Source organism: Sinocyclocheilus anshuiensis, unplaced genomic scaffold (assembly GCF_001515605.1).
Source record: "Sinocyclocheilus anshuiensis isolate Anshui unplaced genomic scaffold, SAMN03320099.WGS_v1.1 scaffold1162, whole genome shotgun sequence".
Lineage (NCBI taxonomy): Eukaryota > Metazoa > Chordata > Actinopteri > Cypriniformes > Cyprinidae > Sinocyclocheilus > Sinocyclocheilus anshuiensis.
Genome location: NW_015540875.1, coordinates 338,608 through 365,953, shown reverse-complemented (window position 1 = coordinate 365,953; position 27,346 = coordinate 338,608). Strand labels below are relative to the sequence as shown.

The following is a 27,346-nucleotide window of genomic DNA, read 5'->3' as shown; positions in this document are numbered from 1 at the left end:
TTTTCAGATCGCTAGTTCGCATTTTGGTAGCCTATCCATCCACTGCGTAGATTTGGTAGCCTATCCATACTGAGAGTAGATATGCAAATGCCCCTTATCCGAATTGCAATCCAATGACAGGGACGCACATTTTGAAGGACAAGACAGTAGCCTATAGAATGTATTTTGAATGTCCGGTAGTTCTCAAATAACATTATAGTCCTGTTTCGTCTTGTTAACGAAGATGCGGCATAAATTTCATCATAGTTTTTATCATCAGATATTAGTTTTAGCTCGTCAACGTCTCGTCTTAATCACAGAAAAAATGTTCGTTAACGAATATTTTTCGTCATCGTCTTCGTTGACGAAATTAACACTGTTCCTTACAAAGATTTACTAGTTTGTTTGTGCAATAAAATTGTGGTAAATACATATTAACCACAATTGTCAATTGTTAAAAAAATCAGTCAGCATGGCAAAAAGTTTATGAAAGCTTAATACACCATTTGAAAGAGATCCCGTATTGAATTGCTATGGTTTGCAGTAGTAAAAATAACTAATTGCAATCCAATGACAGGGACGCACATTTTGAAGGACAAGACAGTAGCCTATAGGATGCATTTTGAATGTCCGATAGTCCTCAAATAACATTATAGTCCCGTCTCATCTTGGTAACGAAGACGCGGCATAAATTTCATCATAGTTTTTATCATCAGATATTAGTTTTAGCTCGTCAACGTCTCGTCTTAATCACAGAAAAAATGTTCGTTAACGAATATTTTTCGTCATCGTCTTCGTTGACGAAATTAACACTGTTCCTTACAAAGATTTACTAGTTTGTTTGTGCAATAAAATTGTGGTAAATACATATTAACCACAATTGTCAATTGTTAAAAGAAATTAGTCAGCATGGCAAAAAGTTTATGAAAGCTTAATACACCATTTGAAAGAGATCCCGTATTGAATTGCTATGGTTTGCAGTAGTAAAAATAACTAGTACTTGGTCATAAGCTATAATTACCATGGTGCATTTTGGTAAGGGCTATAAGATGTTTTAAGAGCAATTATAAGCCAGTAAAAATATCATAAAAAAAAATATCAATTTTTTGAAAAGCAAAATTTAGTAAAAAAAAAAAAAAAGTTGAATTAAGCTTTCTTCTAACCCCATATTGATAAATAGTTTTTTATTGTTTTAAGCATTAACCTCATTAAATTCTGTTAGATTTTTGCTTCCAGCAAGAAAAAAAAAACGAAATGCCAGTGGCGTAAAAAAAGAGAAAAAAGAAAAAAAGTCTATATATCTTTTATAGCATGCAAATTATATAATTAATTATATTTGTGCTTTCTAATTAAATTGATCTTTGTAAATAGGATTGATATTTTAGAATATATAACTATATTTATAGAAAAAATTTTGAATTAGCTTTTCATTTAATATTTTCATTTTAATTGTAGTTTAAGGTAAGTATTTTTGTCTCATTTGCAGTAAAAATATTTAAATATACTTTAATTCTTGAAAAGCAAAATTTAGTAAGATTAGATGTTTTTCCTAACCCCATATTGAGTTTTTTTCCTTATTTTTGTATAAACCTCTTTACATTTTGTTAGATTTTTGCTTCCAAAAAAGAATAAAGAAATGCAAATTATATTATTTTTACTCAGGTTTTTTTACGTAAAATTATCTTTGAATAAAAGTGTTATTTTAGTTTTATTTATACACTACGACATTTTTTTGAATTAGCTTTTAATTTAATATTTTCATGTTACCTTTAGTAATGTTGTGTTTTTGTCATTTTGATTAGTTTTGTGTTTTTTTTTTTGTTTTTTTGTTTCTATTTAGCTTTAATTTTTTAATTTCATTAATTGTATTACTTCAACCAAGGCAACATTTCTAATTTTCATTCAAGTTTTTCGTATAATATTTATAGTTTATTTTAAATCCGCTTTATTTCAATCAACAAAAACTATTTTAGTAGCTTTAGTTTAAGTTAACAGTAACAACACTGAAATAAAGTACTGATTGTCTGTGTAGTATCTCTTCAGCTCCTGATTGCTTCCTCTCCCACAGACCCTCAAGCATGGGGCCTCAAGTCTGTCACAGAAAGCATCCCCACCATTAAAGTGGACCTCGCCTCACCGCAGAGCCCAGAGTCCGTCAACGTGGTGGACGAGTTTGGCAAGAAGGGAAGCCAGTCGAAGGCGAGCAAGGAGGAGGAGGGCGGCCTCACCATGAAAGTTCCCTCTCCTACGAAGCAGAGAAAAGACAAAACGGCCGACGAGGACAACGACAAGGAGCCGCAGCAACGGTTAATGCGCTGTCTGAGTGACCCGGGCCCCACCGCTGAAGAGGAAGATGAGGACGAGGCCTTCCTCCCCTGAGAGATGAATGAGCTCCGGCCACCTCCTCAAGGACGTCCACATGGAGGATCACTAACTGCTGTAATACAAGAGGACAGATGTATAATCTGTAGGAAGCCAAAACGAAAGGAAAATGAACCAAAATAAAGGAAATGAAAGGGAGCGATCAAAATAAGCCATTCATTTTTTTTTGTTTATCATTGCTCTTTTCATTTGAAGCCTAAAGGCCCGTTCACACCAAGGACGATAATTATAAAAATAACGATAAAGATAATAGTTCTAAAAATCGTTCTCAATATTAAAGAATAGCAGAGTCCATTTATCACGTGGACCTAGGGTATTTTTGTAATAGCTAATTTGACCACTGCCATGTGCTGTATGGTAATTGTTGTGCCTCACAATAATGTGCATGTATTTTAAAATTAAATTTTTTTATTTATTTTATTTCCTCTTTAATTTCTTTCTTTTATTTCCAAAGTTTTATTTCTGAGGAGCCTTGCAAATTTATTTTTACAGTCATCCCCATGAGAAACAATTACAGTTTGAATAGGGTTGTAGTTTCAAGAATCATATGAGTCCAGTTTGTAAATTAATCAGTTTTGTGAACTGGATCAGCTGATTCATTGAAGATCAAGATCCAACTCAACTTAAATTTCTGTCTTATACAAAACAGTTTCTTAAAACTATCATATGACTTTAGAAATATAGAACGAGTTTGTGCCTGGTGTCCTTTTTGAAGCTTCAGTCTGAAAAAACTTTTTTTTCTTTTTTTTTCTCCACTGAACAAAAAAATGAGAGTGGGTAAATAATGACCAAATTTTCATTTTTGGTTAAACTACCATATGTGACCCTGGGCCACAAAAGCAGTCTTAAGTCGCAAGAGTATATTTGTAGCAATAGCCAACAATACATTGTATGGGTCAAAATTATAGATTTCTTTTTTGTCAAAAATCATTAGTATATTAAGTAAAGATCATGTTCCATGAATATATTTTGTAAATGTCCTACTGTAAATATATTAAAACTTAATTTTTGATTAGTAATATGCATTACTAAGAACTTAATTTGGACAACTTTAAAGGCGATTTTCTCAATATTTAGATTTTTTTGTACCCTCAGATTCCAGATTTTTAAATAGTTGTTTCTCGGCCAAATATTGTCCTATCCTAACAAACCATACATCACTGAAAAGCTTATTTATTCAGCTTTCATATGATGTATAAATCTCAATTTCGAAAAATTTACCCTTATGACTGGTTTTGTGGTCCAGGGTCACATATCGATAATAGCACAGAGAAACGATATTGTTGGAATCAGATTTTTTTCCAGCTGATGAACGATACAAACATTGACACCCAATCAGAATCCATCCTGCTATAATGACCTGGAGAATTTAAAGCAGCAGACAAGCGTGCGCTAAGTATAAACAGACGATATCCTCCGCTGATGTGGACGCTAATATCTCTTATCTTTATAATTATCGTTCTTGGTGTAAATGGGGCTTAACACTGTCCTTACCAGGCATGATGTGACTCAAATCCTAAGCGATGAGTGATTGTCATTGAGCTCCTGTTATTAAACATCAGGTTTATTATTTCTGGCCACATCATGTCCGGTTCGGAAGTAAGTGTTCCCGCCTAGCATTGGCTATGGAATGGTAATATTCCACACGAGGGGAACAGATCTATGCATTACCAAACGGTCGCACTGTTCAGTCTATTCAGGTGAAACGCTTCTGTTGTTGTTTTCAAAGCATTGATGCATTTTCTAGTTCACGATGCTCTTGTGTTTGTTCACGTGAATTGCCTTTGTTTTCGTGACGCGAGTACCACTAGTTGTGTTTTACCTCTAGGGGAATTAGATTTGTTTATCAGGAGCTATATGAAACCGGTTACATTATGGCCTTTCTTATATTTATCATACAGATGGTGCATATTTACACTGGCTTATTATTTCGTCCCACACCTGGAGGACCATTCAAGTCACGCTCCGTTTGCAGTGTACATAACAAACCTGAGAAACAACTACATACTCATTGTGATTGCACAAGAGATTTACATATGTAAAGACTTTATTTTACACCAAAAAGTTGATTGACCAGTTTGATTGGTTGTGATCGTGTTTCCTGTTTTCTTTGCTTGTACTTTATATCAAAGAACATTTTGGTCTAATAGTCTTTAATTCCCTTTAAATGCACTCAAGCGCTTTGGTGACCGGTCATGACCACTCTGAAAAACATCTGGACCATCGTATCAGCAATTTTTGATTTAAAGGAATAGTTCATGCAGAAAGGACACAATTCTGTCATTATTTACTCGCCTGCGTTTCATTCCAAACCCATATGCTGTTTTTTTTTTTCCCCCATGGAAAGACAAATGTTGATCTTAACGCAGCTATTTTCCATAAAAGTTCATAGTAACCCCATCTGGCGATCTCCAAAAAAGCATCATAAAAGTATCCAAACTGTCGTCTTTATGATTCTGTACATTATATTCCAATTCTTCTGAGGTCATATGATTATAGAAGCCCATTTCTGCCACAGAAAGTCATGGTAAATCATAATTATGACATAAAACATCAAAATGTGAGATACCATGTCATAATTGTGAAGACAAAGTCATAATTATGACATATCTCATATTTTGTATCATAATTTTGAGAAAAGTCATAATTATGTAGTGCTGTCAAATGATTAATCGCGATTAATCACATACAAAAAAGTTTTTGTTTGCATAAAATGTGTGTTTTGTGTATATTTATTATGTATATATAAATACACACACATACAGTATATATTTTGAAAATATTTACATTATAAATCTATTATATAAACAAAAACTTATTTTGGATGCGATTAATCGCAATTAATCGTTTGACAGCACTATAATTGACAAGTCGAAATTATGACACACTAAGATTAGTATGATAAAAAAATGGAAATTCTGAGATTAGTCATTAGTCAAATATGAGATACTAAATCATAATTATGAGATAAAAGGTCACAATTATGGAACACTAAGTGATAAGTATGAGATAAAAGTGGAAATTATGACAGTCAAAACTATGAGATAAAAATGTAACATTGAGTCATAAATTGTCGAAATATGAGATAAGTTATAACAGACAGTAAGCCATAATTGACAGTCAAAATATGAGATATTAAGTCATAATTATGAGACAAGAAGCCATAATTATGACATATCTCATATTTTTACTTTTAATTCATAATTATGAGACAAAAGTCGTAATTATGACATAAAAAGTCAAAATATAAGGTACTAAGTCATAATTATGAGAAGTTATAATTATGACACCATAAGTGATACTGTAGGTATGAGATAAAAAGTGGAAATGATTACAAAGTCAAAACTATGAGATGAAAAGTTAAAATTATGTCAGTCAAAATATGAGATGCTGAGTCATAATTATGAGATAAGCCATAATTGGCATAAAACATCAAAATATGAGATACTAAGTCAGAATTATGACATACTAATTTATGATAAAAGTTATTACAAAGTCAAAATGATCAGATAGAAAGTCGAAATTGTCCAAGTTGAAATTATGAGATAAAAAGTTTACATTGCCAGTCAAATTTGACCTACAAAGTCAAAATTATTAAATAAAAAGTATAAATTATGGCACGCAATAAGTCATAATTATAAGATAAAGTGGAAATTAGGACAGAAGGTCAGAATTATGAGATAAAAAGTAATTATGACAAAAAGTCCAAATTGATATACAAAGACAATGTGAGATATTAAATTATGACACAAAAGTGGTAATTGTGAGATAGTAAGTCATAATGATGACTTGTGCAATAATGTCACATTTTTATTTTGTAATTGTGATTTTCTGTCTCGTAATTTTGACTTCGGTCATAATTATGACTTACAAAAGCATGCTTTTCCCCCTCATTTGTCAGAAATGGGTTTCCATAGTAAAGACCTGAAGCTGAGTAAATGAAAACAGATATCTTATTTTTGGGTGAATTCCTTTAATACCTGCAGATGAACACTTTCCTGAAACCCTTCACCATGTAGCTCTGCATTCACACACACACATTTTTACTGCCGGTGTGATACGCAGGTTCGGGTTCGGAAATGTTGATTTGTGTTGCATGATCCCCAAACAGTGTGATTGTATCCCGAAAGAACTATGCAGAGTCTGAACTATGAATTATATGAATTATTCCCTTTAAAGCTTTTGCACCGCGAGTATCAAAACACTGGCCTCTGATTCTCCTGCAACCGAGATCCTGCTCTGGAGGTGCATTGCATATTTTAGAGAGAATCAATAATATATCAAAATCAGAAAGTCTTTTGCATGCACAAAGAGTAGATTAGTCTTATTTTAATGTGAGATGTGGTAAAACCATATCTATATATTTTACAGATGTGAACTCTAAAGGTCCAGAGATGTCTATATTCCGCTTTGAAGTATTACAGTGCTAACTGACCAGTTATTTAGCTTTTTACTTTTGCCTTTGAGAAGAGAGGACGCCTCCTCTTCTGCCTTCCTCATCAGATTCGTCACGGCCTTCGCTGAAGTTCATGCACTTGAGCGGCTTTCTGCTGGTTTTGGGAGTTTCGTTGGTTTTAGCTGGTTTTGGTCTCGCCTGCACTGTTGTGTTTGACGAATGCTCACAGCCGTCGTTATGCGATGTAAACGCAGAGCAGAGACGGGTCGCCTTGATGTCAGGTTTTGATGCACTATACTTTGACTGCAGTATTCACATCAATACAAGGGAAACGGGGAACATTTAAAAATAAATATTTTAGCCAAAATGGGAATTCTGTCATTATTAACTCAACCTTATTTTGTTATAAACCTGTATGCTGTTATTTTTCAATAGAGTTTTGAAAAAATCTTTATGCAGCTGTGTGTTGTATGGACAAAATATGAGCATGGGTTTGGAACCAGTGTTATTTTAGTATTAGTATTTAGCATTGAGATGCTATTAGTTTCTACTAATATTGTAAGTTAGTTTTTTATTTTTCTGATTTAAGTAATTTTCTTTAGTAATCTTGCTGTGTTTGTGTCATTTTTAGGAGGTTTTTTTAATATAACAATATCGTTTTTATTAATTTTTATTTTAGTTTTAGTTATTTTAGTACATCAAGTTGTTTTTGTTACATACATCTATATAGTTTTTATTCATTATATTTTAGTTTGAGTTATTTTAGTGCATCAGGTTTAATTCAATTAAAATGATTAATTTTGCCTTGACTAAAGCTAGAAGTTTATATTTATTTATTTTAGTTAACATTTTTACATTTTAGTTATACATTTGTTTTAGTTTTATGTTCTGATTTATTTCTCTACGTTTTACTTTATTTTATTTCAGTTAATGTTCACTTTATTTCAGTTATTTCATTATTTAACTTTTTATTTGACTTTTTTTTTTATTTTAGTTTGAGTTAACCTGCTTGTAACAACATGAGGGTGATTAAATAATGACAGAATTTACATTTTTAAATGAAATATTCTTTAAAACTTGTGTCTGACATGAAGCTGAATGCCAATTATCTGCCCTCGTCGGATGTTTCTGGAGTTTTTTTTGAATGGTATTCTGTATATTTAACAAGTATGCATGCTTTTTGTTTGTCCTTTTTCTTCATTTTTTTTATTGCTTGCCACTGATTCTTTTGATTGATTAACCTTATTGTGTAATTTTTCAAATCATATTCACCATAAAGCCTCTTTATACAGACATCTTGTACTTGATGTTCGCTTTACGAACGTTAACTTTTTTTTTTGCTTTGCATAATTTTGCCTTGTTCTCAGAGTTTTATCATGAAGCACATGGACGATTCTGTGCTCTGTTTGTGTGCATGCTGTAACTGTACACTGCTGTTCATCTGTGTGATCATGCAGATCAGATTCAGATGCATCATGCTGTTTGTGATTCTGAAAGCTTTTTACGGTTCATATTCTTTTGTCTCGTCATTGGTGCTTATCGTTTGGCTGCAGACTCAAGATGAGGAGTTTAATAACCTGGGCTCATTTTCATGCAGACTAAAGACTGAACAAACCCGTGGCTCTCTGAAATGATTGTTAATAAGTCTGTACATGAAGCCACGAGCCATGCGTTCAACTTTCACATGATTATAACCTTCAAACAGTTTGAAATGACCAGTCAAGCATTCAGCTGCATTTATTTTCACTTCTGTTCGGTTTACACAGAAATGACACTCTGTACCTGTAATATTCAACTTTAGCTGTAGTTTCACAGGGTCTTTTCTCAGTTTTGCTGTTGCATTATTGATTATGGATTATCTTGAAGAACTGTAACTGCTCTCAAACATGCTTCAACTCTAAATGATGCTATTTACGGACATGTGCTCTTATTTATTTCACCCAAATACAAGTCAAAGGAACAATCGGTTCATTTGTGCTTAAACATCTTGTTTCATAATCGTGAGCTTTCAGCTTCCTCTTTTGTTTCTAAACGCAGATTTAAGAGGCCGTTTGAAGCACTTTATCATGAACAAGCTTTAAAACAAAACATTTTTTAAAATACAGCAATAATTAAGCCATCATTCAGTGAACATTTACTACAGTAAACGCACAGACTTTACCTCTCTGTGTAATGTAAAGTCATGTATTGTCATGGGCAGATTTGAGAAGTGTTGGTTGATTTTTATATGGGCTAACGTGGGGATTTTTAACTCGCAGGAATGATTATTTGTCGTGGGTCCAAATATCATGAGAGCTGAGTTTGTCTGAGTGTTATTAATCTACTGTTATGTAATCTATTCGTGTCCTTTTTCTCTCCTGTTTTGACTGGATTAATTCATTGTCATTTGAAATTGCAATAAAATGTTTATTTTATATACACACAAAATAAATGTCTAAATATAACATTTGAGATATATATATATATATATATATATATATATAAAAAATCCGAATGTAGCACTACAAGGATTCACTGTATTTGTCGAGTCGCTTCAGCATTCTGGGAACTAACATTTGTGTATCATCAAAGAGACATGAATAAAGTTTTAATTTGCTAAAAGCATCTGCTTTCTCTCTGATGTGAAGGTGAGGTTGTGTTTGATGTACTGGGATGTAAGTGCACGGCTCGAGCAGCAGAGGGCGCTGCTGTTTAATTCATGGAAATGAATGGGAATCTGCTGCTGGAGTAAAAAAACACCTGGAATTCTTGAATAAATAAATGATCAGTGAAAGGCGTTTAACCTTTGGGAATATCATCAGTCTCAAACTCATTATTTCAAGAGCTTTGTTTTCTTTATTTTATATGAGGTTTGCCATTTTTGTCCGAATACACTTTTATACCTTGATTTTGTTATTTTCTAGCAATGAACAACAGATAAACGTAAAATTTAAATAAAATTCATGAAAAATTGGGCCAGTTTGTGTAACAGGATTGTACGTTTTTTTGAATGTTGATTTTCAGTTATTGATAACTTTGTGAGAAAAATATTTGAAATTTTTCCTAAATGTTTGAGTTTGATAAAAAGCAGTCAACACAACAATTTGCATGAAAAAATAAAATAAAATAAAATGAATGAGAAAGTTTTTTTTTTACTGTTCATTAAAACATAAAAATTATTTTCATTACATAAAAAAAATGAAATAAAATGGATTTTATCACAGCTAGTTGCCAAGGCAGCATTTCTCATTTTTATATAATTACTAAAGCTTTAACTAAAATTAAAATGATAAAAAAATAATATAAAAATAAAATCTAATTCAAAATCTCTACAAAAACTATAGTGGTATATTAATTATAGCCTACTAAAACAACACTAAAATATACTAATATATAAGGCCTTTTTAATATATATTTATGAACTATTGCTAGAATGAATTACTAAATTAAATTTATATCAAAGCTATAATCTTTCATGATTTTAGTCAAAAAAGTTAAGACCTGTGAGGTGGGACAGGCTAAAATCTCACATTTTGACGGGAAGTACAGGCATTTAATGTTTACCTTCAATTCATGTTAGATTAATTTGATGCTTTACAATAATACATAAAAAGCAAAACCTAATGGTTTTCGAATGATCATTTGAAGGAAGCATTGGATTGTGCATCTAATGCTGCTAAACACATTGCAGCTATTCATGGAAAGTTGAGTAATCGCTCTGTGTTTTATCATTTCATATGCTTTTGATTAAGGACCGTGAGCACTAAAATAAATCAGCCAGACTCTGCGTCTCTTTAGCATTCATAATCCTGATGTGCTTCTGAGTAAAGCCAGACTCGCCTGCGGAGTTCAAGCGAGTGAAATTGCTCTAGACCACACAGCAGCGCTTGCTGTTTATTTATTCTTGTTTGGATGCTGCTAAATTGCTGTGACTCAGCGGCTTGTCATCTGGACAGCTCTAGATTAATGTGACCTATTTGCATCAAAATATGCTTATTTGCCCCAGATTGTTCTTGAGTGCCGAGATAAGTGTCTCTCTATGATATTTAGATCCCATTACTGAGATATTCAAACGATGAATCAGACCGTTACTAAAATGAAAGTCTGCATACAGAGAGTATTTTATGCTTCATTGGGAAACATTTCCAATTCATGCCCAGAGGGAAACCCTTTCCGGCAGACTTCCTTAATTCAGTGTTTTATAGGAATATTTCACCTAAAAATGAAAATGTCCTCACCCTCAGGCCATCGAAGATGTAGATGAGTTTGTTTCTTCATCAGATTTGGAGAAATGTAGCATTGCATCACTTGGATGCTCTGCAGTGAATGGGTGCCGTCAGAATGAGAGTCCAAACAGCCGATAAAAACATCACAATAATCCACAACACTCCAGTCCATCAGTTCACATCTGGAGAAGCCATAAACTGAAACAAATCCATCATTAAGACGTTTTAAACTTCAAACCGTTGCTTCTAGACAAAATACGAGTCCATAATCCATAATAACGCTTCCTCCAGTGAAAAAGTGCATCTCCTGTTGTCTCTCGCATCAAAATCCAGCCACATATTTGTTTAGAGCTGTTTTAGACTGTTTTGTCTTTGTATTTAATCTGTGCAGATTTCTCTCCTGATTCAGAGCAGATGACTTTTTCACTGGAGGAAGCGTTATTATGGATTATGGAGTCGTATTTTAGCTGAAAGCAACGGTTTGAAATGAAAAACATCTTAATGCTGGATTTGTTTCAGCTTTTGTCTTCTCCAGATGTTAACTGATGGACTGGAGTGGTGTGGATTACTTGTGGATTATTGTGATGTTTTTATCAGCTGTTTGGACTCTCATTCTGACGGCACCCATTCACTGCAGAGCATCCAAGTGATGCAATGCTACATTTCTCCAAATCTGATGAAGAAACAAACTCATCCTAATCTTGCACGGCTCACCAGAGAACTTTTTTTTTTTTAGCACATTTTCATTTTTGGAAGAACTATTCCTTTAAATGTCATTTTTTTGTGAAAATTAGGAGGATGAATCATACGCAATGTTATTTACATTATGTTATTTACGTTATTTTTTCCATGTCTACCAAACACTCATGTGATTTGTGCATGTGAAAGTGAAGATCTACTGTCTCCAAAATATCATATTCGCAATCAAAGCATCATTTTATTGTGGTGAGGTTTTGTAGAGCAGGTCATTTCCACAGTTCTCTGAATCTCCTATTCGTCTGAATTAAACATCCTGTGCTGGAATCAGCTTACATTTCCCATTAGCAATGGCCTGTAAACAGCCGCCCCGTGAGACCTGAACAATCAGCAGCGAATGGACATTTTCTGCTGCCGGTTGCACTATACCTTTTCTCTTGACCTTTCCTTAACTAACTTTGTTTCTGCTGTGGTTGGTTGTTTTTTCTTAATGATCAACACCTGATTAATCGGGACCATTCGTCTTGTTCTGTTGCAGGAAAAACTGCTCTCTGTCTCTGTCTGGTTTGATTGGAAAATCTGTTGAATTTCTGCATTGATCGCTGCCTTGATTTGGTGTTGCTTTAAATTCGTGAATCGTTTGGCTTAGCTAAACCGAGGTAAATCTAGACAAAACGGCAGAGGAGTGATTAAACATTGTACAGGCCCTTCTCACAATAAGCAATGCAATGGATTAGACTTTGGAAACTTTGTTTTATTTAATTATACTTTTAAGATTATAGTTTGATGAAGATGTCATATAAAGCAGACAGTGCTGATTTAACCAATTTGAGTTTCACTGTCATCTGATTGGCTGATATGACTTTGAAGGGCGGGATTTTGAAGGGAAGTTAGCAAAAACTTTGGCTTGGTTGGTTTGTAAAGGCCATTGGCTGCATTTAGAAAAAGGCTTTTTTCTTTAGTCCAATTGCCAACCATTCCAAATGACTTGTGTGTTTTGATCAAATATGCCAACAGTTATCAAAGACCTATACTTAATTGTGGCCTGTAGTGATTTGTAACATGGAAATGTTCAGGTGATTGACTCAAAACAACCTGAGCAACGATGGCAGATTGAGTATGTTCTGCACCAACCAAGAAACATCCACTGATATGAATGGGAAGGATTGAGAACTGCCAGTATTATGCATTGCTTTCTTGAGCAAAATGGTTGAAATCACTTGACTTTGCATCTTTGAGTTGATTTGCATATTGAATTGTGTGTGTGCATACTGAATTATGAGTGTCTTGCATCTGTTTAGCCATCTAGTCAGGCTAGATTTAATGTTTTGCAGAAAAAACAAGGCTTTTAGTGCTAAATGTGTGTTTGCAGAGCTGTCAAGCATGTGTTTTTCAAAGCCGTTTGTCACTAGAAAATGTTTCACACGGGTATGTTTTCAATGAGTGTCAATTATTCAGATGACAGGACAATAATGCTATAGTTTTTTTTTTTTGCACAATAATGCCATAGTACGACCCATTGGACAGACTGTTTATGTGAAAAATTAAATATGGCGTCTCTCGTGGTGGGAGTCGCTGCAAAGATGGTACTGCACATGCGTATAGGCCTAATTCTTGTTGACAGCCAAGGAAAATCAAGAAAGGTGCCAGAGTTGTCTTGAACATGCTGAAGCTTGGCCTCTGATCCTCTGGGGTGACAGCAATACAGATTCATCACCCATGAGCGTAAGATATACAGGTGGTGGTAATACTCCTAAGGAGTCAACGGCCATTGAACAAAAAGAAGAAGAAGAAGAAGAAGAAGAAGAGTTGTCTCGGCAACAGAAAAGCGGCTCCGATGCCACACTCGTTATGGTGAAACAGTAGTGATGCCCGATTCGCGAACGAATCGTTCTTTTTAATGAATTGGTCGAACTGATAGCCTATTGCACATAGCTACGAGAGTAAAACAACATTGTTAACATTACTACTATAATCGGTATTAATAATTAACATTATTATTAGTGCTGTCAAATGATTAATCGCGATTAATCGCATACAAAATAAAAGTTTTTGTTTGCATAATATGTGTGTGTTCTGTTTATATTTATTATGTATATATAAATACACATACATACAGTATATATATTGAAAATATTTACATGTATTAACATGTCTATACTTATATTCATATAATTTATATAATAAATAAATATATTTAATATATAAACATAACATTTTGAGTTGATTAGCTGATTGGCATGTCACCATATTCTAATTTGTTGAGATAGTGAATTGGTGGGTTTTTGTTAAATGTGAGCCAAAATCATCACAATTAAAAGAACCAAAGACTTAAACTAATTTAGTCTCTGTGCATTGAATTTATTTAATACACGAGTTTCACAATTTGAGTTGAATTACTGAAATAAATGAACTTTTCCACGACATTCTAATTTATTGAGATGCACCTGTACATGCACATGCATGTGTGTGTATTTATATACAGTACACACACATATTATGCAAACAAAAACTTTTATGTTAGATACGATTAATCGCGATTAATCGGTTGACAGCACTCATTATTATGTAAGAAAAAAATGTGTAGAAACAATTTCCACTCAGAAATCGCTAAATTTCACAATTTACTGAAATAGTTTTTCACGTTTAAGCATCTTATGGCAACATTCACCACGATAGACGCCATATTTTAATTTCCCCCTTTTTTTTTTTTTTTTTACTTAAAACGTTTTATTTACAACTTTGGTATTTTTTATAGTTTTTGAATACAGATAAAAACGAATATAGCAATAATTTGGACGATAGCCTAAACAAACTTTTCTACCCAACCTATCTAACATAATGACGTAAACATAATGACTAAACGGCAAGTTTGCAACTAAAATCAAATCTTCTGGGAAAGCTTTTTGTGTATCGGTTTTTAAATCGGTTCATCGAACGCCGATTCGGGTTCAAATTAATCGGTCTTCCGAACCATATACAATGCTAAAACTTACCACTTGCAAATTCAAATGTATCTTATTTAATGGAGTAGAACCTCCGTTCTCCAAGTTTACTACCCCAACCCGCCACACGGTGGATGTGTCGGCTCGCTCTTGCGCGCGTTAATGACTCGCTCCCCCTCGCTCCCCGCTGCTGCTGATCAAAGGCGTTTGCAGCAGACCGCCCAGGATAGTCGTGGAGTCACAGAGCTCTGTTTCTCCTTCTGTTTGCGGATCATAACGGCTTCATATCAAGGCGTTTACACCACGAGACTATCCCGCAGCGATCGGCGTTTATTTTCTTCCGTTCTTCTCTGGCGATAAACCAGGCGAGCGCGGAAGAGAGCGCGCAGTAATGGGAAGATACAGCGTGTTTTCATTAGGTCACATTTCCGAGGAATGATCCATCCATCTGCCGATCACGTTTTACGAGCACAAACATCCTTCTTCACGCATTGGACGTAGACTTTCGGAGCACAGGAGAGTTTTGAGCATGCACGGCGCTTAAACAGAGGAAACCAACAGTTTTTACAAACACTTGGACCGAATTTCGGCGTCTCGTCGCTTCGCTGACACTCTTGATTTGATCTCTGGATGTATTTTTGCAGCTCTTGTGTGCTGGAGTGGTGTGCACCGTGCCAAACGCGCATAGATGTTGTGAAATAACCCACGATGTTGCAGTTTTGGGGGTTTTCGGCTGAGATGTGTCTTATTTCATTCACTGAACTTCAGTGTTGCTCTGTTTAGCCATGAGTCTTCAGCAGCAGCAGCAGCATCATTATTAGAAAGCAGTTGTGTGTAACCACAACGTTGATGCTTGCCTTTTAAGGCATTTTAATATGCACGAATGTGACTTTCAGTTCAGGAAGCTTCTGTTTAGTCTTCTAGTTGCGCATCATCTTCAGAAATCTGTATGATTGTAGGGACGTAGCATGTATTGTGATTGATGTGTGATACATGCATGACATTATTGGCCACTTTAATGCTGCTTTAAGTTCATAAAGCGTCATCATCATCTTCAGTGTGTTTGCAGGCATTTGCTCGCCTAATAAGGTGTTTAATATGCATTATTGACACATGTTGGCTGTGCATACTAATATAGATTTCACAAATGCTGCTTTAACTTTTTAAAAGTGCATTTATGCTCATAAACGCATAATTCCAGTTGAGCATCATTGACATTTTCAGAAAGAAGTGTGTTTGCTGGCACTTTGCTTGCTTTTGAGACGTTTTAATATTCATTAATGTAATGTCTTTTGGCTGTGCATATTATTATATGCTACTTAAATGCTGCTTTAACTTGATAGAGAACATTTAAGTCCATATAGTTTCAATTTCGTGTCCTAGATGGGCATTAACAGCGTGTAGATTGTTTTGGCTGTGCTTAACACACTGGCATTTAAGACCTTAGTCTCATTTCGGTCTCCCAGATGAGATGTTGCATGACTGCTCTGAAACTAAAGGAAGCTGGGTTTGAAGCAGTGAGCGCGCAATGACGCTGTTGCTGTGCGCAAATGTGTTGACGCCACCTGTGGTCTCTTAAATCGATCGATTCAGGAAGATTTAGGCACTTTGACCAGGAGAGAGTTCAGTTTGCACGGCAGCCGCGTCGCTTGCGCTTTCTAACCAAGTTTAAGAGTGTATCGTCCTGCGTCACGCGTAAGTGGAGAGTTTAAATGGTGCTCCGAAAGTTACCCGGTGTTTCAGCATCGGGCATGGGGCTTCGTCTGTCTCAGAAATTCGTGTTTCTGCTGTTCCTGTCGGGGTTGGTTACTCTGTGCTTCGGGGCACTTTTCTTTCTCCCCGACACCGTGCGCCTCAAGCGCATCTTCCTCTCCAAGAACGAGAATCCCGCGGTGACAGTGGGCCACGACAATGAGCTTTCCAAAAAGGTGCCAGGGGATCCAGAGCATCAGCGGGCGAGTTTAAAAGGGGGCGAGGGGGCGAATGTCAAGCTCAAAGTGAGCCGCAAGCCCTCGGTCACCCATGGAGCGAGAACCGTGGAGAGATCTGTTGGGAGTAGAGCGCAGGAGGAGTGGAGTCCGGCGAGGGCGCAGGAACCGGCGGCCAGAGACGAGCGGGTCACCTCGGCTGCTCACAACGGGGAACGCGGCAGCGCTTACAGCTATGAGGCGTTTAAAACGTGTCTGCTCAAACCAGCTTTGGGGAAGAACCAGGGAACGCCACCGGATTCCGAGACGCTTCAGCGGAGGGAGAAAGTTAAAGAGGTGAGATGATCTGCTGTCAATGGAAGCCCATTTCTGCCACATTAGCTTGGTAAATTATGACATGCCAAGTCATATTTCTGGGATAAACGTCGAAACCAAACCATGACATACTGTGTCATAATTGTGAGATAAAAAGTCGAAATGGTCACAAAAGTAAAAAATATGTTAGATAAAACATTTTAAGTCGGAGTTCTGATATTAAAGGTTAGAAATTATGACATAAAAAGGCAAAACAATTATATGTGATAACTATGAGATAAGAAGTCATTCTTATTATTATGTCATAATTATTAGAGGAAAAAAATGGAATTATCACAAAAGTTATAAATTATCACATAGTAAGTCATCTATCAGTATGAAATAAAAAGTCAGATTTTTTTTATAAATTGACATACTAAATCATGATTATGGCATAAAAAGTCAAAATTATGACATATTAATCCATAATTATGAGATAAAATAGAAATTTTGACATACTGTTATAATTGTGAGGTTACAAATTAGGGCATACTAACTCGTAATTATGGATTAAAAAGTCAGAATTATGACAAGTGAAAATGATTAGATAAAACGTTATCATTATGAGATAAAAAGTTGGAAATATGACAAAATGCTATGAATTATGACTAAGCCCTAATGCTGAGAGCAAGTTGGAATTATGAGAAAATTATTAGATAAAACATTATTTTAATATAAGTTAGAATGGTGATGTACCAAGTCATAATTATGAAATAAATGTCAAAATGATGACATAATTGACAGAAAATGACACTTTTCATGTCATAGTGACTTTTAATTTCAGAATTTCAACTTTTTATGATGTTTAATAATTTTCACTCGTCATAATTCTGACTTTTTATCCCATAATTATGACTTAGTAACTGATTTAGATAATTTTCCCCCCCTCATATTTCAGAAATAGGCTTCCAGTTGTGTAGGCTAAAAGGCTGTAGATTTGAAACCTGTAAGATGAGTTACTCCAGTGGGATTGTGCCTGTAATAAGTGTCACTTGAGATAAGTGTTTGCTAAATGATGAATTAGTATTAAATTGCCTTGAAGTTGAGGTGAACTGATATGAAGATGCCAGTGCTTTTAAGCTAAAGTTATTATGGAGTCGGGGCTAGTTGTCACACTTTTACTCCGGCGAACATCAGTCTGCGTGAACTGTCTTGGCTACAAAAAAACGGAACATTTCCACTGTTACTGCACAGGAAAAATAGATTTGAACACACGGACCCCTGCAGCAGGGCATGTTGTCACACTCTTGTTCTTGCATATTATAGGCTTTGAACGAAGACTGAAAGAGTGAAATGATTATGAAATGCAAAACAATTTCAAACCACTTGCCAACAAAAAAAATTGCATATAAAACACATGTGACAACTTGCCCCATACTTTTGGTTCCTTACCATAAGCTAGAATCCATAGAGTCTGCATGAGCAGATAATGACTGCTGTGTCACTTTCCTAACTGACACTGGTCAGGGTGTGTTTGTGTGACTGCTGCTGGGTTGAATCCAGATAAAAGCCACCTTTGGTCTGCTTGCTTTGATATGTGTAATGCAGGCATGGACTGTACCACTGAAGGTTTGCTGTCTTCAGCTGAACGGATGATCGTTAGAGCTGTTTTTTCTGTGCTACTGAAAGCTCTTGCATCAGAATGAGTTTCGCTCTCACATGGGCATGAGAAAGCTGAAAATGCACACCCAACACGCTTTGGTTATTACTGAAACATGAGCTTTAGTGCTGCTTTGCTGCTTTTTGTTTTGAGCATTGTGCTTTAGTGCTGTTAAAGTACTTGTTTTGTTTTTATACTAAACATTGCTGTTATTATTATTATTATTATTATTATTGCTGATGTTTGATGTTAAGCTTTGAACTTCAGCGTGTAACTCGCTACACAGTTTGTCAGTCCCTCCAGGATTCTGCGATCGCTGAATTTATCGCAAAATCAAGCAAACGCCGCAATTTTCGCAAGAGTTTTCTTCTGTTAATTTCATCTGTTGTGTTTGAGGGAAGAAAAAGCCATTGTGGTTTGGTGTGACATGAAGGGAAGAAAATGATGACCGAGTTCTCATTTCGGGTGAATTTCTCATAAATGTGAGAGTGCTGTTTATTCAGTTTCATATGGTTTCGCTGTAGTTCAAGACTAAGGTCCAGCTGGCTGACATCATTGATTTCTCTAACTTACTGAAGTCAGACTTTGTGAAATGAGTAGCTGTAGAAACACAGTACATTCCCAGTGTGCAGTGAGCGTATTGAAATGTCTTTTTATGGCTATCTATAGCTGAAATTCTGCTTTGAATTTCCTATTGAGATATCATATTTCACAGTGTCAGAAGCGCTGGACGGGTTCCAGAGCCGCGGAGGGTTTAGAAAGCCACTGCTGGACTGGGTTTCTTACCTTGCTGTGGGCAGGAGTGGAAAATAAAAGGAAAATCAAGTAATCAACAACGGAACAAATTATTTTTTTGTGCATTTGACTTTGAAGTCAACTTGAAACGTTGTTCGCAACCCACACTGAAAAAAATCCTGTTAAAAAAATTCACTATTAAAGTGTTTTGCATTGTGACGTTAATTTTACTATCAAACATAAATGCTTATTCTGCATAAATCAAGTCTAAATCAATCATGCTTATGTTGCATAAATATCAACATATTTTGCAATGAAGCGTATTTTAGGACCATTATGATGTTTTGCACTGTAGTGTTAATTTTACCATCAATGCTATTTTTGCCTAAACTATGGCTGAAATGTTGTTCGCAACTCACAGTGAAAAATATTTGGTGTAGAAACTATTTTTGCTCAGAAATTGGTAGTAAATGTAACATTGAATTAAACATGAAATTAAGTAGAAAAACTGAAATGGTATTTTCTTGTGAAACACACTCCAATAACTTACCATTTTTATTTATTTTTTTATTCATAACTGGAGAAATAATATTTTACAGCACATTTTACTTTTGTAATCTGACATGAGTGAAAACGGATATTCAAAGACATATTTAGGGCGGGGCTTAATTTTTTGCATCAGGAATTGATTGGATGGTCAAAAAGTGGGTGTTACTTAAGTCAGGAAGGAGTTGAGAATCAGCAAATAAGGCAAAATGTTTCAGAGACCAAGGCATTTTATGAAAATAAACCATTTTTAAAATTCAAAATAATGAAGAATCATCCGGATCGTGATTTGAAGTTAATTGCATGTTGAATGTGCCTGTTTGTTGATGTGTATTAACCTGCACTGACCTACTTGCATGTGATTTCAGTGATTCATGAAGGGTTTGCAGTGTTGCTATTAAAGCCACATGCTGAATTAACTATTTAGGTTGTGCTGTTTTTACACAGTGTTTGCCTCACAGATGCCTCTGGCTTCCCTTTGCGCCGCCTCCTGTCAGAGCCATGCATATTCATGTCTGACCTAATCATCATAAACAGCTCCATTAAATATTAATAATCCAGCAGACGAAGATCAGCTCTCCTGGAGAATCATTTCTCGACTACTATGGTTCTCAAAAGCCATCGCTTTCTTACCTTTTGGGAGAAACTACAGATGGAAATAATGTCAATTACTTTTTGAAATGTGAACTCTGATCGTGTTAGCAGTCTTGGCAAACAGTGCATGCTGAAGTATGGTAGTTTTGCTCATTTGTCAAGCAAAGTTAATCTGTTCGGCCAATATTATTGAATTTGCATTCAGCAGGTGTTCAGCGCTGTGTGCTTTAGGCTTGAAGGACTCAAAAACAAGGACTGACTTTACATATGTTCTCCTTCAACCATCGGAACTATCAACAGTGAGTAAGCTTGATGTGAATGAAGTCAAATATTGACCTTAGAGTTTCACTGATCCAAGTTGCAGTTTATTTAGGCTCAGAATCGCCTGCTAGGACTGGATCGGGTGGTTTGATTGACATGTGAAGCGACCAATCAGTGTTCGTTTCTGATGTGTGACTTTCGAGGAGGAGCTAATCTGAAACCAGATCTAACTAGTCTATTAAAACTGGTTTTGAAACACAAATGATGTCAAAACTAGTTATAGGAAGCATCATTGTAGCCGTTTGGAAACTTGTGAATAGGGTTGGGTATCGTTTGGGTTTTTTTCCATACCGGTGCCAAATCGATACTTTTAAAACGGTTCTGGTGCCTCGTTACTACAAAGATTTGTTGAATTTGTATTATTAGAGCTTTCCGACTTGAGTTCACGTGCATTTTCTCAGTCGGGAAATTATTTTTCACGTGCGGTGCCAGTGATGATGCTTCTTACGTCCGTTTCGGAGAACCAGAGGACAAATATTTCAATCGATCGCTCAGCCATGGCACCGAAATGAGGCACCGAAATCTGCGTTCTGATTCGGTTCTAGTACATACCGGTTACATAGGTACCGGGTTTCGGTACCCAACCCTACTCGTGTGCGCTTCACTGGTCCAAAACAGAGCTCAGAAAGCTGCTTTCAACCAAACCAAACTCTGACGTCAAACCAAGCTCATGAAAAAAAAAACTAATATGCTTAAAGTTAGCATGAGGAATATGAACAAGCAGTGGAAATAGGAATGTAAACAGAGCAGAGCACATTAAATGTAAACAAAGGATTAAAAATGTAATTGCACAAAATTGATTGAAAAATAAGAATATTGCCTTTGTGATATTACAGCAAACTATTTCATTTTAAAATAAAAATTATACTATACACATACACACTTATTGGGCCAGATTTACTAACAGTTTGTGCCAGCGCCAATCGTCTTTTGGCGTTAAAATAGTACTGTCAGTATTTACTAAAGACGCGCAGTGAAGAATTAGCGCTGAAAAGGCGTGGACAGTTATTTTTGCGCCTGACCTTATTGAATATGCATTTGTAGGAGTTAACCTTTCAGACGCAAAATTTATGGGAGGAGAATATTAAAATGAATCATGCAACGCGATTTACTAATGTTTGCGCTCGTCAAATTACTGGTATCTGCGCCATTAAGCTATTTAACGCCGACGTCTTCAAGCAGGCAGTAATTTGCGCTGCTCTTGGTAGATTGCGCTGGTCATTATGGAAATGATCTGGCTGCATTCTTTAATATGCGCATTGTTAATAAATTACCCGCCGAATTTCTCCTCCCATCGGTGCTTTTATGGAATTGCGCTATAACGCTAATTTGCCCAGGTTTAGTAAATCTGGCCCATTGTGTATATAGTTATGTTGTTTTTGTTTTTTCAAAGTGTATAGAATGATAATCAAACTAATAAATATTACTACAGTAAAATCATTATAGTTAAATAATTTTCAAATAAAAAAATGGGCTGTCGCCGGCCAATGTCATTGCCGTGTTGGATGTATGTTTCACGCTGAAGGCGTTCCCCATAGCGACCTCTAGAGGACGCAGTTCGAAGTTCCCTCGGAAGGGAATGCATTTTATTTTCTCTGACATTTGAAAAGTGATGCTTCATTATTTATCACTCTGTGTTACAAGTTGAAAACACACTGATGTACAATCATTAACATGACTGCAATTTATTTGCTCTTCGCTTCGTTCTGTAAACAGAGTGGGCGGATACTGTCACTCCCACACGAGCTAAACAGGAAAAATGATTCAAGTCCTTTGGGCTGTAATGATTTCTGTGTACCGCTGTTTCATTAACGGCCTAATTGTGTTGGTAATGAACAAAACACCCTTCCCAAAAGCAGGGCAACGCACTAAACATCCAGTTAATTAAAAACTATCATAGTATCATACTATCATATCATACTATCATATCATAAATAGTTCTACCAACTATTTCTTCCTGCTCTGATCTTTATTGAATGAAGAACAACTCGAAAATATAATAAACCTAGTCTGTGAGGCACCAAATCCAATAGAAGAGCTCAAATCAAATCACAAATTCAGATATTTGAATACATCTTCCCTCAGTTTATGTTCCCAAACATAATCACAATGATGTTTATCAAATAATACAGCATCATGTATACCCATGAAAGGCATGTCTGGGTCACATTTCATCCCCCCAAAAAAATAGGAAAATGGAGGAAATAATACTATGGTAATAATAAATATTACTATAGTAAAAGTAATTTAACGTTAAAATAAAATATATAATGAATAAAATATTTCTTTATTATTCATTCATGCTATTAAACACAAATATTTATATTATTTTTAATAAACCTAAAGCCTATTGTTGGACTTCACTGCTCAACTACTCATTGTATGACTTTTGATATTAAATGACATTATTTTCAATGGTGATTTACATTAGATTTTTAACAAACAATACTGTCATAAATGCATCATAAACATTAAAAAAAATACATAAATGTTTTTCACATTACAGCAATGAGATGTTTTGCATTATTGAAATGGAATTAATTAATAATCCTAATACATGCTTCATTTTCTTTTGGTATTTCGGAGAGAAAAAAAAGTGATGGTTTCATGAGACTCACCAAAACCATAAAAAAAACATAACTGAGCATCACACTTGTATAAACATCATATAAACTTGAGTTGAACTGATAAAGAAAAACGTTTCACAACATGATACGGTACCTGCTAAAATAATAATTCATTGCCTAATAGTTTGTGCTTCTCTTTGAAAACTGAATGCGAACAAAAAGCAATCAGAGGAATAAAATCACGCTTTCAACACTACTGCACAATAGATTTTGATTCTGACCAATCAGACCAGAATAAAAGCACCTCAGAAATGAGATGAAGGCCTAAAGCAATAAGACTCGTCCTTTCTCCATGTTCTGGGTTCAGAACAGCTTCATCTTGACTACCACAGAGAATTACCTACAAACCTTTTGTAATAACAAGCAAAAACTATGTTTCCAGTGATGCACGGAAACAGACATCTAGAGGCAAAACACTGCAGACGGTTACTTACTGAAAATAAATGTACAGAAGGACTGTTTTATCCATTAAGAATCGATTGGTTCATAAAACATGGGAGTTACATACTAAAACAGAGTCAGACTGGATGGATGGAAAAGTAAAATGGATTTTATCAACATGCATAAATGTTTAAGCATTATGGACACTTTCAATGTGTGCTTTTACTATTTTTACTATTATGTCTTATCACACAGACTTCTGTTGTAACTGCATGACTGTTAATGTAATTTTTGCATGCTTTCAAAAACAGAGGTACATATCGTACAAAAACACAGGGTTTTTTTATCTAGTGAAGTAGATAAAGCTTCAGAAGGAGCCGAAGACACAATCATTATTCTTCCACAGCAATAACATCTTCAGTCGTCATCTACGTGACAACCGAGAGCGCAGCGCCAAAGGCTACGGCCACACAAACGGACGACAGCGATGAACTACAATGACAGAACAACACAGAGAAGAGAGAACGGTGCTAAGAAACAGACATACAGTAGGCCTAAACGGGTGAAAAATCTGTATTTTTTCAGTCCTGTAGATGGAATAACCTGAAGGAAAACTAAGCCAAAAAGCAGTATGACAAAAATCTGCAAAAGCTCGATATCCAAAAAGAGTCATTTTACATCATAATGTAATTAATAATATATTTATTAATAATTTTTTATAAATAATTTTAAAATACATTTATATTTGTATGTTTTATAAGCATTCTATTATATATTTATATGCATATATATGTGTAATTTTTTAAATAAATTTTCAGTGCTTTTATTCATGTTTTAATTATTTAATTTGTATATATAATTTTCCATTTATATAGTTTTATTAATATTGTAATATCTTTTACATATACACAGACACACACACACACACACACACACACACAGACAGTTGTACTTTATTTTATATATATATATACACTTTTTTTCTATTTCTAAATCTCATATCTGTGTGTGCGTGTGTGTGTGTGTGTGTGTGTAAGAGAGATTTTTGGTTAAAATTTAACAAAAAAAACAAAGAAAAAGTTTAGTGACCTAAGCAACCTATTTTTGGAAATCTACCACTATATATGCAGTACAGAAAAATCTCTACCAGCTGACACATTTCTACCACAGCATGGTCTATAATGTCAGACCGCCAAACCCTCATCAGAACCATGACAATGTCATTGTCTCTCTCTCAAGCGTCTGATTTTCTATAATTAGTACATCCATAATTACACGGCCAGTGTGTGGTGGAACAGAGTAGAGGTTTTCAAGCACCAGTTTGAAAGTTGAAGCGATGTAATGAAGCAGACCGCAAGCTTAAAAGCTAGAATTTGAACTGGAAATACTCCTGAACACGCAGTGGAAAACTCTGGTCCCCAGCAGAGCGTTTGGCTGGGAGCGGAGCCGAGCGCATGCAGAGGTCACGTTCACCCGTGTCTGCTTACTGGAATCTGATGCAAAGCAACGCAAAATAAATGGAGCTTTGTGCAACAAGCAAAACAAACAAACTGCTCCTTTAGAGACTAAACAACTGGTGAATCGTTTGCTTTACCTGACCTTGATCCTGCACTTTAACAGTGCGTAACCACTGCTGTAGCTTTCCATGCACTAGATAAATCTTCTGCAATCGCATGAATATCATTTTGATTAAATAGGAATCACAGTGTTGCATCTCAAAGAGTTTTGCAAATTTTAAAAATTTTCTTTCATTCTGAATTTTATATATATATATATATTATATATATATATATATATATATATATATATATATATATACACATACATACATACAAAAATATAGCCTAATACTCACAGAAGCTGAAAGAGGCCCCACAAAACGTCAATGGAGCGACTAGAATTAGATCACAAATTAAAACCAGACATTTTAATGCATTTTCTCCTCAGTTATATTACAGCACATAATCACAGTGGTGTTTATTATTGAATTATGCTGCAAGTACACTTATGGGCCATTCACACAGGACTCGTTCCTGCATTCAAAACAGCCAGATGGAGCGCATTAGCATGGAGTCCGACAGGGTTACAAGGAAAACCTGGAAACATTAGGGAAATTTTGATTTGGGCTTTTCCAGGCCTGGAAATAGTCATGGAAATTACTATAGTAAAAAAAATGTATGTTGTTCAAAGAAGCCTCTTCTGCTCACCAAGGCTGCATTTATTTGATTAAAAATACAGTAAAAAGAGTAATATTGTAAAATATTATTACAATTTAAAATAACTTTTTTTATGTGAAAATATTTTAAAATAGAATTTATTTCTGTGATGCGCAGCTGAATTTTCAGCATCATTACTCCAGTCTTCAGTGTCACATGATCTTCAGAAATCATTCTAATATGCTGATTTGCTGCTCAAGAAACAGTTCTGATTATTATCAATGTTGAAAACAGTTGTGCTGCTTCATATGTTTGTGGAAACTGATTTTTTTTCAGGATTATTTAATGAATAGAAAGTTCAAAAGAACAGCATTTATGTGAAATATAATTTTTTTTTAACATTGTAAATGTCTTTACGGTCATTTTTGATCAATTTAACGTGTCCTTGATTAATAAAAGTATTCATTTATTCAAAAGAAAAAAAAATCATGCCAGCCCAAAACCTTTGAATGGCAGTGTATTTTTACAGTTGTATTCTTGCTTGCAAGCCAAATTGGATCATAAATTGGTCTTCACTAGTGAATTGGTCTGATTTTGCATTACTTAAAAATCAATTTCCAGTAACTATGAACAACTTCAAAGGTCATGGAAAATCATGCCAAATTTGAACTACATTTAGCTTGATACAGCAACTTCAAAAAGAAAGAAATACACACACAAAAAAAATATAGCTCATGCGTGTAAAGAAAATATTGCATGCGTAGCACACGTACAAAAAAAAAAGCATAAGGACTTAATGTGTCCTGTGCAAACAGTTAGTGGTCAGACAGTTGGTGGTTGACCAATTTTAAAGGGACAGTTTACCCAAAAATCCTGTGCAGTGAATGGGTGCCGTCAGAATGAGAGTGCAAACAGCTGATAAAAACATCACAATAATCCACTGCTCCGGCTGTGAGTTCACTACTGTGTGTGTGTGTGTGTGTGTGTGTGTGTGTGCACACTTGAATGGGTTAAATGCAGAGCACAAATTCTGAGTATAGGTCACCATACTTGTCCAAATGTCACGTCACTTCACTTTCACTTTCAATAATCCACCAGTAATCCACACCACTCCAGTCCATCAATTAACAGCTTGTGAAGCCAAAAGCTGCGTGTTTGTAAGAAACAAATCCATCAAGACATTTTTAACTTCAAACCATTGCTTCCAGCTAAAATACGAGCCTATAATCCATAATAACGCTTCTTCCAGTGAAAAAGTTAATCTCTTGTCGTCTCTCAAATCAAAATCCACAAACACATTTGTTTAGAACGGTTTTGGACTTTTTTGGCTTCTAAACGATCTGTGCAGATGATTCAGACCAGACCACTTTTTCACTGGAGGAAGCGTTATTATTAATTATGGACTTAAAAATGCCTTATTGATGGATTTGTTTCTTACAAACATTCAGCTTTTGGCTTCTTAAAGGGATCATATGATGCGATTTCAATTTTTCCTTTCTCT

General features: G+C 35.1%; 2 protein-coding genes across 2 annotated transcripts in view; both read left to right on the top strand.

The window, feature by feature from the left end:
• LOC107688187 (sodium/hydrogen exchanger 1-like) overlaps nucleotides 1–2,623 on the top strand; it is a 42,131-nt gene extending 39,508 nt beyond the window's left edge. Inside the window, exon 13 of the mRNA XM_016485783.1 lies at nucleotides 2,048–2,623. Coding sequence (XP_016341269.1) covers nucleotides 2,048–2,358 — 311 coding nt within the window. The 3' untranslated portion in view covers nucleotides 2,359–2,623. The remainder of the gene's footprint in view (nucleotides 1–2,047) is intronic.
• A 13,202-nt stretch (nucleotides 2,624–15,825) lies between these two features.
• Nucleotides 15,826–27,346, top strand: part of LOC107688186 (mannosyl-oligosaccharide 1,2-alpha-mannosidase IA) — a 240,934-nt gene continuing 229,413 nt past the window's right edge. The window contains exon 1 of the mRNA XM_016485782.1: nucleotides 15,826–16,867. Within this exon, the coding sequence (XP_016341268.1) occupies nucleotides 16,316–16,867 (552 nt within the window). The 5' untranslated portion in view covers nucleotides 15,826–16,315. The remainder of the gene's footprint in view (nucleotides 16,868–27,346) is intronic.